The sequence below is a fragment of the Poecilia latipinna genome, unplaced genomic scaffold (genome assembly GCF_001443285.1).
Source record: "Poecilia latipinna isolate Pla-1442-1.1 unplaced genomic scaffold, P_latipinna-1.0 Scaffold2368, whole genome shotgun sequence".
Classification (NCBI taxonomy): Eukaryota; Metazoa; Chordata; class Actinopteri; order Cyprinodontiformes; family Poeciliidae; genus Poecilia; species Poecilia latipinna.
In genome coordinates this window covers 28915-41898 of record NW_015114984.1, presented here as the reverse complement: position 1 = coordinate 41898, position 12984 = coordinate 28915, and the positions used below count along the sequence as shown (strand labels likewise).

The 12984-nt window shown below is 36.7% G+C and overlaps 2 protein-coding genes across 2 annotated transcripts in view; one reads left to right on the top strand and one right to left on the bottom strand.

The window, feature by feature from the left end:
- LOC106937524 (gamma-glutamyltranspeptidase 1-like) overlaps window positions 1-919 on the top strand; it is a 14883-nt gene extending 13964 nt beyond the window's left edge. The window contains exon 13 of the mRNA XM_015019070.1: window positions 392-919. Within this exon, the coding sequence (XP_014874556.1) occupies window positions 392-538 (147 nt within the window). The 3' untranslated portion in view covers window positions 539-919. The remainder of the gene's footprint in view (window positions 1-391) is intronic.
- A 4036-nt stretch (window positions 920-4955) lies between these two features.
- ggt5b (gamma-glutamyltransferase 5b) overlaps window positions 4956-12984 on the bottom strand; it is a 14646-nt gene continuing 6617 nt past the window's right edge. The window contains exons 3-12 of the mRNA XM_015019071.1: window positions 12813-12908; window positions 11231-11426; window positions 9133-9296; window positions 8884-9030; window positions 8667-8797; window positions 7797-7984; window positions 7625-7716; window positions 7432-7541; window positions 7247-7357; window positions 4956-6278 (exon numbers count right to left, since the gene is read on the bottom strand). Coding sequence (XP_014874557.1) covers window positions 6132-6278; window positions 7247-7357; window positions 7432-7541; window positions 7625-7716; window positions 7797-7984; window positions 8667-8797; window positions 8884-9030; window positions 9133-9296; window positions 11231-11426; window positions 12813-12908 — 1382 coding nt within the window. The 3' untranslated portion in view covers window positions 4956-6131. The remainder of the gene's footprint in view (window positions 6279-7246; window positions 7358-7431; window positions 7542-7624; window positions 7717-7796; window positions 7985-8666; window positions 8798-8883; window positions 9031-9132; window positions 9297-11230; window positions 11427-12812; window positions 12909-12984) is intronic.

The window sequence follows — 12984 nt, the reverse complement described above, 5'->3', positions numbered from 1 at the left end:
ACTTATTGGAAACTCAAGACAGCCATAACATTATGATTTTTTACAAGTGTATGTACACTTTTGACCACAACTGTATACCTATAAAAAGCAAAATCAGAGAAACTGATAATTTTTTCTGTGGTCTCTTAACTTTTTCCAGAGCTAGATATATTAGAAATTTGCAAAGTCTAGCTTCAAAATAAATTAAAACGTTTACACCCAATCCTTGTTTTCAAAATTCATGAAATCATTGGTTTGTATAAAATAGAATAATGGTTTGAGTTTAAATAATTGCTTTAAAATACCAAATGAAGTAAAAATGTGTTTTATTTACTTTCAAAAGGCCTGCTTTATCACTGAAGCTACCGGGAAATGTTCAGATTTTCATGCTCCCTCTTGTTTTACCTCACAGGAAATCATTGATGGTTTGGCAAAGAAGAACCATGTGACGGCGTTCCTCACGTCACCAGGAGCCGTAGTGCAGGCGGTGTTGCGTCGCGACAACAAGCTGTCCGCCAAGTCGGATCCTCGTAAAGGGGGGTATGCTGCCGGGTACTGAGGCCATAAATCCTTCACTGATTATGACATTGCAGTAGCTGTTTGGACTTTAACATCTTTCACACAACATTAGAGACGAGAGACGAGGAACTCAGCGAAGCCAAACGACCATCGTGACTCAGCGGATTTTGTACAAACTGAGTTATGTTCGTTGTTGTTGTTGTTTTTTTTTTTGTTTGTTTTTTTTACAAAACAGCACTTTTGTTAATTCTAATCTCTTCTTTATTTATAGACAACTTAATTTATTATCAACCCCTTTTTTTAAATGTAGTTTTACAGTTTTGTTCTAAATCCAGTGTAATTTAAAAATTATTATTTGTGTTGTTCTTTCTGAAATCACTGGCACCACTGAGCTGCTATCGAGCCGCTTTTGGTTGTTGAATTGTAAGAAAAGGAATAACAAAGGGCTCAGACTGTAACACCTCAGGGACAAGCCTTTCCAGGAGACAAAATAATGTAATCACTCACAATAATTTGCTAACACCCAGAGTGCAGCGACCTACAGTGACCTCATCTCATTATATTTGCTGCTTCTTCTTACAACTACGTCTTTCATCGGCTGAACTAGGGAGTATTAGGAAGCGCTCCTATCACTTTTGTTTTCTTCTTGAGATCACAAAGCTATTTTACAAGAACACTGTAGCATATCAGTTCATAAGTTAATATTTTCTTCTCATGGGCCTCCTGTCAAAGAAATAAGAGACATGCAGGCCAAATGTTTTCTTGTGCGTTAAAGGGACAGTACGTCTTTTAGAGGTTCTGGGAGGTTGCTGCGAGTGAGAGCTCACCTAGTTGTCGTAAAATGTCACGCAGCCTTGAGCTGGGTAAGAGTGATTCATCCTCAGGGAGATGGAAAGCTTTAGCTGACTTTAAAACAACTCAGTCAGAAAATGTTTACGTCTGTGGGATGAAACGCTGTTTTGGTGGGCATTAACTGTCTCAGCTCTCACTGTCAGGACTGTCTCTGTTTCTCAGACATAGATTGTTGATCGAGGCAGGCAGTCAGCTGTATCAATTAGTTTGATTGTTAGCTCACCAGGATTAGACCTGGAGGAGCGCAGTTGTTGCATAAGGGATGAAATGATGAATGGTTCTCATTATTGCCCATTGTTAATGCCAATGGTACAATGATACAGCTGAGAAATTATTTAGCAATAATTCAATGACAACTACTGCAGCTGATAATGAAAATATTGGTGTTGATAAAAGTATTCAGGTTTCGCTGTCAGGGAATTACCTTCAACATATTATAATATAATATAATAACACTATTTTTAACACATTTTTATCCTGCGCATCTTTTGTCTGAAGGCGTCTGTTCAAACTCCAGGTTGTAACATAATCAGTATGTTTGTTTTTTTTCTGAATAAATACATTACAGAATAAATATATCAAACTGTTTTGTAGAACAGTTGCTGTTATGTGATTGTTAAAAGTTACTAGAAGTTTCCACTGTTCAAAACTGATTTTGGGCAGCATCATGCTGGCTTTGGGTGTGGTTGACGTTTTGGATTTTTCATTTTGGATTAAAACAGGGAAATACTTCCAGGACTTTGTTTTGTCCTTTGAGGATATGGGACTCTTTTGCAGACATTATTCTCATTAAAAAAGAACGGGAATTTTTGGACGTTTAATAAATTAGGAGTTTTTTTTTTTTTGCTGACATAAACTGAGTGATTTAAATCTAACCTATAATTATTTTTGAGGGATTTTTGGTTACTGATCTATTTATCAGAAGAAATTATTTCCTAGAATTGTGGTTTTTTGAATAAATCATTGTTGCTAAAAATCAACAAATTTTATATGGAGTGGTTGGATATTTATTTTCTTATCAAATTAAATGGAGTAACATATTTTACGTGATATATATATTGTGAGTTCTGCTTTAAATCAGGCTGAATCTTCTTACAAGGCTACAACTGAGCAAACTAAAGTCACAAAAAATATATTTAAGTTAATATCTCATGATGACAGGCATGATAAAAAAGAAATACACATATATCGCAACTATATTTATGAATCTTCTACATGTTAAGAAAAATAACAGAAGTAGGAGCTTCTTAAAGAGACAGAGGCCTAATTTCAATATGTGACACATATGGCATTTTTAAAACAACTGAAGGTAACTTGATCATGCTATTAGGGAAACACTATGAGGAAATGCATAATACTGCATTTTGATATAATATTGAAATGCTAAATAGTTGGGGACTGTGAAAGTAACAACCTGTCGCTATTTGTCCAATGCTGCTGCTGTGGCAAAGGTTTTGGGGGCACTGACATCATTTTATGTGAATATTTTTTTTCTCTTGACTCCAGAGCAAAACTCTCAGAATTTTTGTTTGTCTTTTGACTAAAAAAAAAAAAAAAGTGTTTCTTTTAATAGCCCTGGATCGTTTTCTAGTTTGTAACCATCAAGGTCGGCTCACATGAGGAGCGAGTGCTGCTCTGGTTTCTGTAGCTAACTGTTCAGAGACATGTGGAGACATTCCCATGAACATTTCTCAGAGCTGATCTGGACACGTTCCACTGGGAGGAGGATTTGGGGCAGACCCAGGACTAGCTGGAGCTCATATATCTCTTGGCTGACCCCATGATGAGGCCCCCAGCAAGAGCAGAAAACAGGCAGCAGGAGAGAGAGAGCGAAAGCTGCACAGAACTGCTGACTGTTCCCAACAGGAAGGCTTTCTTACTCTCAAATGTGACAAATGTGAAGACATGATTGGTTTAATTATGAAAGGAGAACATCTATGTAGTAATAAATAAAACTCCGTAAAATCAGATGTGTAGTTATACATTGAGTTTTTTTTTTTTTTTAGAAAACAGGAGCTTTTCTCAGAAATCAATTCCCCAGACGTCATATGAGAAATCCCTCCCCCCTGAGAGGCACCACCTGAACTTCACTGCAGTAATCCCCCCAATAAATAAATGCAATACGCCTTAAAATAAATCAATCTTTAATTGCAGTTGAAAAATATCACCCTGAAAGATTTGGTTCAGTGAGTTTATAATGTTTTTTTTCATCCCTTAAGCTGCTGGAACACTGTAGATGTTATGTGTGTCTAGAAATCTGTGCCGATACTCTACACACAAAGAGAAAAACTATTAGCGACGGCTAAGTTTGACTCTATTTTCGTCTCCGTTTATTTTTTCAGGAGTTAATCAAGTTGCAGGTACAAGATGTTGAAACAAAATGCTGAAACCAAGTCCCACAGCTTCATCGTGCTCCATTTCTTTTCTTTTTCGTAGAATTCATCAGTGACCTTGTCAAAGCACACTGAAAGTTTCCTTGAAGGGCCAATTAGGCGCAGTTCAACATCCACATACTGTAGTTATAATGAACAGAGTTGTGCAACTATAATAGGTCAAATTATCAACCCTGCAGGCATAGGGAAAAAAGAAAAATAAAAAAAGCTGCAGTCTCCAAGTATGTGATTTAAACTTGAGTCATTGCTTTGGACTACATCCAGGCAGATTAAAATAGCGACACACGTGCAAAGAAGTACGTACAAAAGCATAAAACGGCTGTTGTTGGAATAATTCGCTTCATCAAAATGGCTACGAGGGTAAAAGTATACAGAGTCATCAGCGGAGCATTTAACTTCCTGCAGTTAACGTGAAAATCGTCTGTGGATTTTAAAGCTATTGTTTGTTTTTACGCCTGACAGAAAGAAGTTGGTGTTATGACACTAAAGCTGTAAAAGCCAAAGCTTATCGAAATTAACTCATTTGTCATTCAACAAAGACAGAGACACTTCACAAAGAGTGAAATTTGCATGTTCTCATAACTCACACTGAGCGCCTCGAAGGGGAGCCGAGCAGAATCCACTTAAGAAATCATTACTAATTCATAAGTTCCTCTACTGAGAACGTATCTCATTACAACTTTTTTTCTTTTTAAATCTCTCTTCTGCTCTCAAAAAAGCCAAATTGGGAAACATGAGGTATTATTGCTGATAATTCCCCAGTGTTGTTTAAAGCAGAATCCAGTAGATTCACTCAAATCTCCAAAAAGTTTAAAATGCTCACTTGTAAATACGGCTACTTCATTTTAAGAAAAGGAAACTGAACTTTATCGTCCCTCAAGTGTTGAAGACTAAAATATTTGTCCTTTCACTTTTGTTAAAACGTAGAGTCAGAGTAAAAAGAATTAAAGCTTCAAATGTGTAAAAATCACAGAGTTATAGAATTGCCCGTCTTGGAGTAATCGAGAACCCAAGATTTGCCCGAAATGTGTAAAACTCTTGAATTATTTTGCTTCTGGAAATATATATATAAAAAAAGAATCAAGGGAAAGCTTTTATTGTGAAAAAACAAAAATAAACAGTGAACAGTCATGAACAAGTCTATAAAAACACTTCAAACAAAACACAAGTAAAAAAGTGGTTTAGTAAAAGTAGTTTTTTTTTTACAGTTTCTTTTACAGCATATTGAATCTAAAACATTGGAAACATAAGGCTCTCAGATACAGTAAGATGCTAAAAGTCACAGTAAAAGGTTTTAGTGTCTTTTTAAGAGGCTAACTGGCTCACATGTCGTAGCAAAGACCAACAAATCGACTAGTTCAGATAGAAAAAAAAACACATTTATGTTGCTACATGTAACAGAGTAAATATGGGTCAACAGTGCAAAGTGATAAATGTCGACTGCAAAGTCAGTCTTTCAGAAACTTTTATACCCATTTCATGAGAACAAGGGTAGCAGTGCTCTTTAGAAAATGCATCTCAACATTACTGTTTCTAAACACTAGTGCAGCACTGTGCAAAAGTCTCAAACCACCAGGAGGAAAATTGTTTTTGATTCAAGACGTTGTGAAGATTGTTCAGTTTATTTCTTCGGACTTTAGCTGCTTCCTACAATCATTTTCAGACTAGTTTGTGCTTTTTCTTTTGGGTTGCTGGTACTGTTTTGCAAAACTTGTACACTGAGCAAGTTTTGTCTCATGTGACAGACAAAATAAAACAAACTGAAACTGGTTTCTTTAGGCACTTTAGGCCTAAAGGCAACCTGAAACAGAGACCCAGTCCTATTTGAATCTGAGAAAATACCAGTGAGGCATGAACCCAATGTAATCTCTCTCCCAAAGTGCATCAATTAAACATCATTCTGTGTCAAATCTTTGCTTCTTATTTGCTTATATTGGATAGGTTTAAAACTTCTGCACAGTTCTGTAGCCGCACAAGGCAACATATATGTAAAAACAAACAAACAAAAAGAAGAATGTGTTGGATGGATATACAGTATTCATTTATAATCTGTATCTGTCTTCATCTAAAATATGTTCATGGTCGTGATTCATTTTCTTTACTTTTATATAGCATTGGACTAATACTTTACAGATGTGTGCCTACATTCAGTCACTTTTTAAAATCAAAAGGTGGAGTTCGTTACCAGCTTTTTATCTCTCAAGGTGGATTAAATGATCTCAACTTTTGAGCATTCATATTTCTTCCTAAAAGGCAAACAAAATATAAAAAGACAGCATCATTCACATTCTGTTTTTCAGAGCTGCACCACATTCACCGGTATGAATCCTAAAGGCTCAGTTAGTCCAAGAAAATAGGTTTGTGGACGGTTACGCCTGATCCTCATGATCAGTATCCAGCTGACATTCCCAGCTTCCTGCTGTCCGACACTGCCGCTATGCAGCCGTCCTCCTTCTCCAAGGCGTTGACCACATTTAAAAAGAACGACCAGTTCCCAGGTTTGTGTCCAAGATGCGTAAGGCCTTTTATGACGGACTACAACGACACACAGCAGAGTTAAAATTAAATGAGACAAAAGTGCGACAAATACAATATGAAAATCTCCATATGAATCATAGGAAAGTCAATTATCTACAGCTCTTTACACACATATCGGCACACTGGTAAAGACATTTAGTCTTTTAATAAACTGAATTTATATTATAGTATCATCTAATACTGAAACGTTTTTCAAATTCAAAAAATGTCCTGTTTTGTACAGAATCAGCGGTGCAACGCTTATTAGCATTTCTGCTGTTATTACAAGACACTTTTTGTAATAACTATCACTCACAAAGTTGGATCTTCCGTCCCTCTTTGCATGATATCAAGCTTGTTTTTATGCTCTCTTATCTTCAGTTTACATCACAAAGTTTCCACGTGCTTTAAGTGTAGAAGTTCAGATAGTTACAGAAAAAAGATGATGTTGCCGTGAACCATTTCTGTGCTGATTTTGTTATATTTTGGACAGCTACACGCTTTCTTTTTTTCCTTTTTTTTTTGGCAGAGGCCACCATATGTTTAATTACAAACCTACATTTCCAGACATTAATGAGGCCACACTCTACAGGAGAAACCGGCCCACAGCATCACAGATCACCCTCTGTTTTTCATCCTCTAATTCAAAAGTTTAATCCTTCTCAAATCTGACATTTCCAGATAAAGTCCCAGTAGAGTTTAACAAACTGCATGTTTACCTTTGTGACAGTTTGACAAAGGAGATTAAATGACATCTAATCTCTGTTTTGGAGAGTTGGTGAAACTCCAGATAGGACTTTTTGCTGCAGCTGATGCTCTCCTAACTTTGTGCCCTGCCAAGCTAAATACGGCTGCTCCTCTGGATGGAGAAGTGATGCTCCATCAATAACACATAAATGTACGTTTTTTCCACTCATTGAACAGGGATGTTAAGTGTGGAAATCAATGTGAAACAGAAATTCACAGTCATGATGAAAATACGTCACCTGATCGAATCCTGGTTCAAAATTCACATCGTTCTTTGAATTGACGAAGATTATAGGAGCAGCAATAGAGTCTTTTAAGCTCATCCCCAGCCAGAGGCGGTTTATTAGAGACTGTTAGGAAAAAAGACACTTATTTAATCATATAAAAGCCCAAAAACAAACCAACACAGCAAGCAGTGATTTACCAAGGCCACTGATGTGGTGATCAGACTTCCTCCTGACCCTCCCATCACAAGGATCCCTCCAGATTCTTTCTCCAGTATAAGAGGAGTCATCGAGGACGGCGGCTGTTCACCTGCATGAGACGGATGACGACTCAGGATCAGTGAACATCGGACGGATTTGTCCTTAACTCTGTGGTCAGTTTTGTTTCTTTACCTCTCCTTATTGAATCGACTCTCCCACAAAAGTCGGCAAGCTCGTTGTTGAGGATGATCCCCGTTCGTGGAGAGTAGACGGCTCCTCCAAACCTGCAGAACCGCACAGCGCGATTAGGACTGTGACGTCACTTCGTGTAGATTTTGAAAATATAAATTATTTTTGTGCTCACAGCTGGTTTATGGTGCTGGTGGCCGAGACTGCGAGTCCGTCCGCATCAATGACAGAAACGTGAGTCGTTCCAAAGTTATCAGGCGAAGGCTTGTGGTTGAGATAATAGGAGTTATCATGTGTGCTATTCGAGGATATCAGCCTCGCTATGCGATCAGCGAACAAAGGATCAATTAAGTGATCAGCAATCTGAAAGAGCAACATAAAAAAATTAACACTTTTGTCCTTATTTTATTTTTACTGTTCAATTCATTGTTTTGAACTTTTAAAAGGGTTAATAGTGTGTGAAATATATTTTATTTTGTTTATATAAATCCATATAAAATATAAATCCATCTTCAGTCTGGCTTTTAGTTTCCAATCTAAAAGACCCGCTCAATAAGTTAGAATATATTTAAAAGTCCATTTATTTCAGGATCTTTATAAGTTAAACACTTTATGTATACTAATTACACTTACATGAATGTTTAAAAGCCTTTATTAGCTCATAGTTAATGAAAACATGACATTTAAAGTTAATATAATTACATCAGAACAATAAGAATATGTAATTTTAGACACAGAAATTTGGGCTTAATGAAAAGTATGTTTAATATTTCCTTAAAGGCTGTTTTTTTATTTTCAAAAGATACTTTTAATTTGACCAAAGAGACCGAATGGGACATATATTACAATTAATTGAATATATATTGTCCATCTACAATTTAATCCTGACAATTTTCTGTATTATTTTATGTTTTCAGTAATTTCTGTAAACATGTCTGATTTTTGTCCCCATTTTTTTTTCAGAATGAGTAATTAACTGAATAAAGAGTCAAAAACTCATTTTTATATGAAATACTATCAGAAGAAATAATCCCAGTGTACCAACCTTGCTGCTACTGTAGACAGGATCTCGAATGTTCCTCTTTTGTCCGTTAGCAAATTTAGCTGCCTCTATGTAACGATGGTACATCTGAATCTTCTTTTCACCAACCAGAGAGTCTGGCGTTAACGAGAACCCTTTGGGAGCAAGAGTTCAGGCTTTTAATTCTCCAAATGAACGCATTCAAAGAATCCCATCTGAGTTACAACAAAAGACGTGAAACCTTTCATGATTCTGAGAATGAAAGCTAGAAGCGGCCCCCCGGAAGGCGGCGGAGCGATGTGCATCTTATGATTTCCCAGAGAAACTGTCCATGGACTGTCAACCCGCACCCTGTAAGACTTCAGATCGTCCATTGTTAATGTTCCATCTAAGGACAAAAAACACATTTCTGTAAAGTCTATGTGCTTCTATTTTATTTGCATTATTAAATGACACAGCCTCACTTTGCCCAGGCCAATCTTGCACCAACCTGCGTCTTTAATGTCTTGGATTAAGTCAAGTCCAATCCTGCCAGTGTAAAAGGCTTTCTTTGCTCCTTCCTTTGCAACGATTTCCAAGGTTTCTGCAAGTTTAGAAAACTGCAGGGTGTCGCCCATTCTCAGGATCGTTTTGTTCTTGTTGCAAAAGACTTCGCTGAACAAAACGAAAGTAGATAAAAGCTGAAAATAGTTGTTACACAATACATCCCGACAAAAAGTGACCTGACTTGATGTTTAAATTGTTTTGTTTTGCTTAAATTCACAAAGAGCCATGCCCTGCACCGGCTTTGTGAAGAGGTGAGGTAAACCCTGGAAAGTTTTTCAATTAAAGAAAGAAAAAAGAACACCTATCCCTAACTTACAGCTACCATTACCTAATTCATACATTTTGTAGGAAAGTGAGAGGAAAAGAGCACACAGAGAAACTCTGAAAACCAGCATGCTCAATCCAGAGTACTGTGATGAAGCAGTGAAATGAAAAAATACATCACAATGCTCTCCAGACGAAAGAAATATGAACCTTCATCAGCTGCGCTCTGAGGTTTTGATGCTGTTATCCTTTGAGTCTGGTAATATATCTCATCTGTGATTTTTTTTCTTTTTTTTTTTTTGCATTTTGCTTTTTCAGTTCACAATGATTGTTTTTTACTTTTCTAGGAGCAGAATTAACATTTCTTGCAACCACAAATTCTTGACTTTGGTTCTTTTGTGCAAAAGCCTCTTACTGCTTTCCTCCCAGCACATCTTTATTGGAGATATTCCAGGTCAGCTCATGCTTGTCTCATTCATTCCAGAAAAATACATCAGAAATGCAAGTTTATGAGCCACAATTTCTGCCGTCAGGGACCCTAAACGTAATACTTGGATGTGATGAAGGTTCAGCACATTTCAGCTTTTCAATCACGTGTTTAAATGTAAGGCTTTTCTCTCAGGTCATTTTACTCCAAAGATTTAGCAGTAAAGCCTAAAATTAAGACTACCAGTTAAATGATTAAGTTAGATTGTGAATAGTGAATGCATAAATATTAAGGGAGAAATAATGCACAATTTTAGACTTCAAATTAGAGGATAAATGTATATGTAACTACATAGCAATGTGCTTTTTGGTATTCAGCCTAAAAAGGCAATACTTATTCAGAAGCCTAAGTTCTGCTTGAGTAATCAATACAAGATTCTACAAATTTACACTGGAGAATTGGTTTTATATGCTATGTACCTAATGTCGCTATTTAGCATCAGACCTGCATTTAGTCTAATACAACATTGAAATGAATAATCTCCAATTAGGAGTCTGAGTAATGACAAAAAAATTAACATAAAAAGAGGGATAAATGGCTGAAAGAACACTAGATATTTACTCAGATTACTTCTGCATGATGATTAGAAACACATAAATGAGACAAAAGTGTGAAACGGGCAAAAACTTTCCTCACAAAAGCCTCCCCTTGCTTCTGAGATGAAAGCATCTCTTGTTGCACAGAGGAGTGAATCACTAAGCGACTGACTCCTGAGCCCACCTTTTCCCATCAGTCTGAACAAACCCTCCTCTGGACGCAGCCTTCATAACCTTAGAGCAACGTCATGGAAACTTTGGACGACTATAATCCAAAACTTTTGCTGGCCTCTTTCCTAGCACTGCTGCTACATAAAAATTGTGCCGAGTCAGAACACCATTGAGTAACTGCTCCAAACAGCTGAAATTCATCATCAACAGAAAGCAAAGCATGTCACCAAAGTTTAGCTTCGATGAAAAATATTTTGCAATAAGATATAACGTTTTTGAGTGGGGTTTATGAGGAAAGGTGCAGCATATTTTGTCTAAATCAGTCCTTTTCACAGTCAGGCTTAAGTGAAAATAGAGGTTAAGAGGTAAAGAGCAACAATCAGTCAATTTTAACTGGTGGTTATGCAAGTTGTTTTTGATTTAAAAGAATTGGAGATTTAAAAGAGAGTTTCCAATGAGTTCATTTCTTTTGCTGAAACACATAATTTTACTGTAACTTCTGTACGTTTCATCTGCACTAGTCATTATAAATTCTTGAAACTTTTTAAAACCTCTTTCTCTGAGATGCATGTGTGAAATTTTACCACAGAGATGACGTTTCCACATACGCCTTCACTATCTTGTGGGTCATAAAGCGAGCCAGGTATGGTGGCAAGGGGATTCCTTCCCTGGCCAGTTTAATGGTTGGCTCAAACAGTTTGGACCAGGACAACTTCCCGTACTCTCTGTGCAGGGCTTCGTAGCCCAGCAGCTCCCCGGGAACGCCAATCCACTGACTACCTGCAACGTTGAGGAGGAAAATGAGGAAAAATAATATTTTGGAAGCTTAAAATGTGAAGACATCTTACCTAAAAACAACAAAACAATGAACTGTAGCTTTTACACAAAACAATATTCATAAAAAAGAAACATTTTTCAGTTGCAATGAGTTTAATTTAAGGTTTCTTATTGTAGACATGCAATTCTGATCAGGGTTCTTATTCATCATTGACATAAATGTCATATTAATTTGGGGTTTTTAATGATTTATTTGAGCCATTCTTTTTGAGGGGGGATAGATAATAATAAAAGAATTGGAATAAAGGATTAGACGGATCAAATCACACCTGTTTACCTAAAGCTCTCCTAGTAAGTTGTTCCTTCCTCAAAAAGCTTTTGATATTACTCAGGAACAACATATATATCTGTTTATATAACATATTTACCTGCTTATATAGCAAATCGACCATTTGCTATATAAATAAACTTGACTTGCGTACGTGCAAGACTTATTCCAAATCGTATTAAAATTAATTGCTTTCCTCAAAATTCAACACACAAATACCCAATTAAGACAATATGGAAACATTTTTGAGTATTTTGCAAAGTTGTAAACAGAAAACCAAGAAATCACATTTACGTAAAAACTTTGCTGAGTCATCTTTGGCAGCAGTCCCTTTTTGAATATGATGCCACAAGCTTTGAACGCGCATGTTCGGGCCGTTTGGTTCATTCATCTTCGCAGTCCATCTCCTGCTCCATCAGGTTGGACGGAGACATCTGTGCAGCCATTTTCAGGTCTCTCCAGAGATGTTTAATGAGATTCAGGCCTTGACTCTGGTGTGGCCATTGCAGCACATTCACGCAGTGACGCCTGGCATCCACATCAAAGAGTTCAATCTTTGTCTCATCAGGCCAGAGAATTTCGTTTCTTGTGGACTGAGAGTCCTTCAAATGAATTTTGGTAAACTCTAGACTATCATGTGCCTTTTATTAGGGAATGACTTTCATTTTGATGCTCTAACAGAGATTTTCCTGTATTCTTTTCAGTTCCTGCTGCAGGACAATCCTGTCTCTGTGGTCTACAGAAAGGTCCTTTGATTGCTTGGAGTTTGACCTCTGACCTGATGTCAACTTTGTCTTTCAAATTAAATCTAGTCAACTGAATTTTCCACAGATCGTCTCCACTTATTTTATAAAAAACATCTTAAGGAGGATCAGTGGAAATGAAGGTTGTAAGCGTTTATGTAAATATGATTTCTTGGTTTGCTAATTTTAATAAATATGCAAAAGAAAAGAAAAACAGCTGTGTAAAAATATTCTGGATGTCCTGTACATTAAATAAATTAGGAAAACAAACAAAACAAAAAAAGTCAAAAATCGGACAGTGTAGCAGATGCAGCTTACCTGCGGACAGTCCGAATTTAGTGGGACAGTCTTCTAACAGAGAAGGTTTGAATGACTGTGGGGTTGACTCTCTGAAGTTGTAAACTTTAACATTGCCTGGGAATAAATGAGAAAATAGAAGATAAACAAACCCAAAATATATTTTTTGTGATTCAGTCTGAATCTCTTGTGA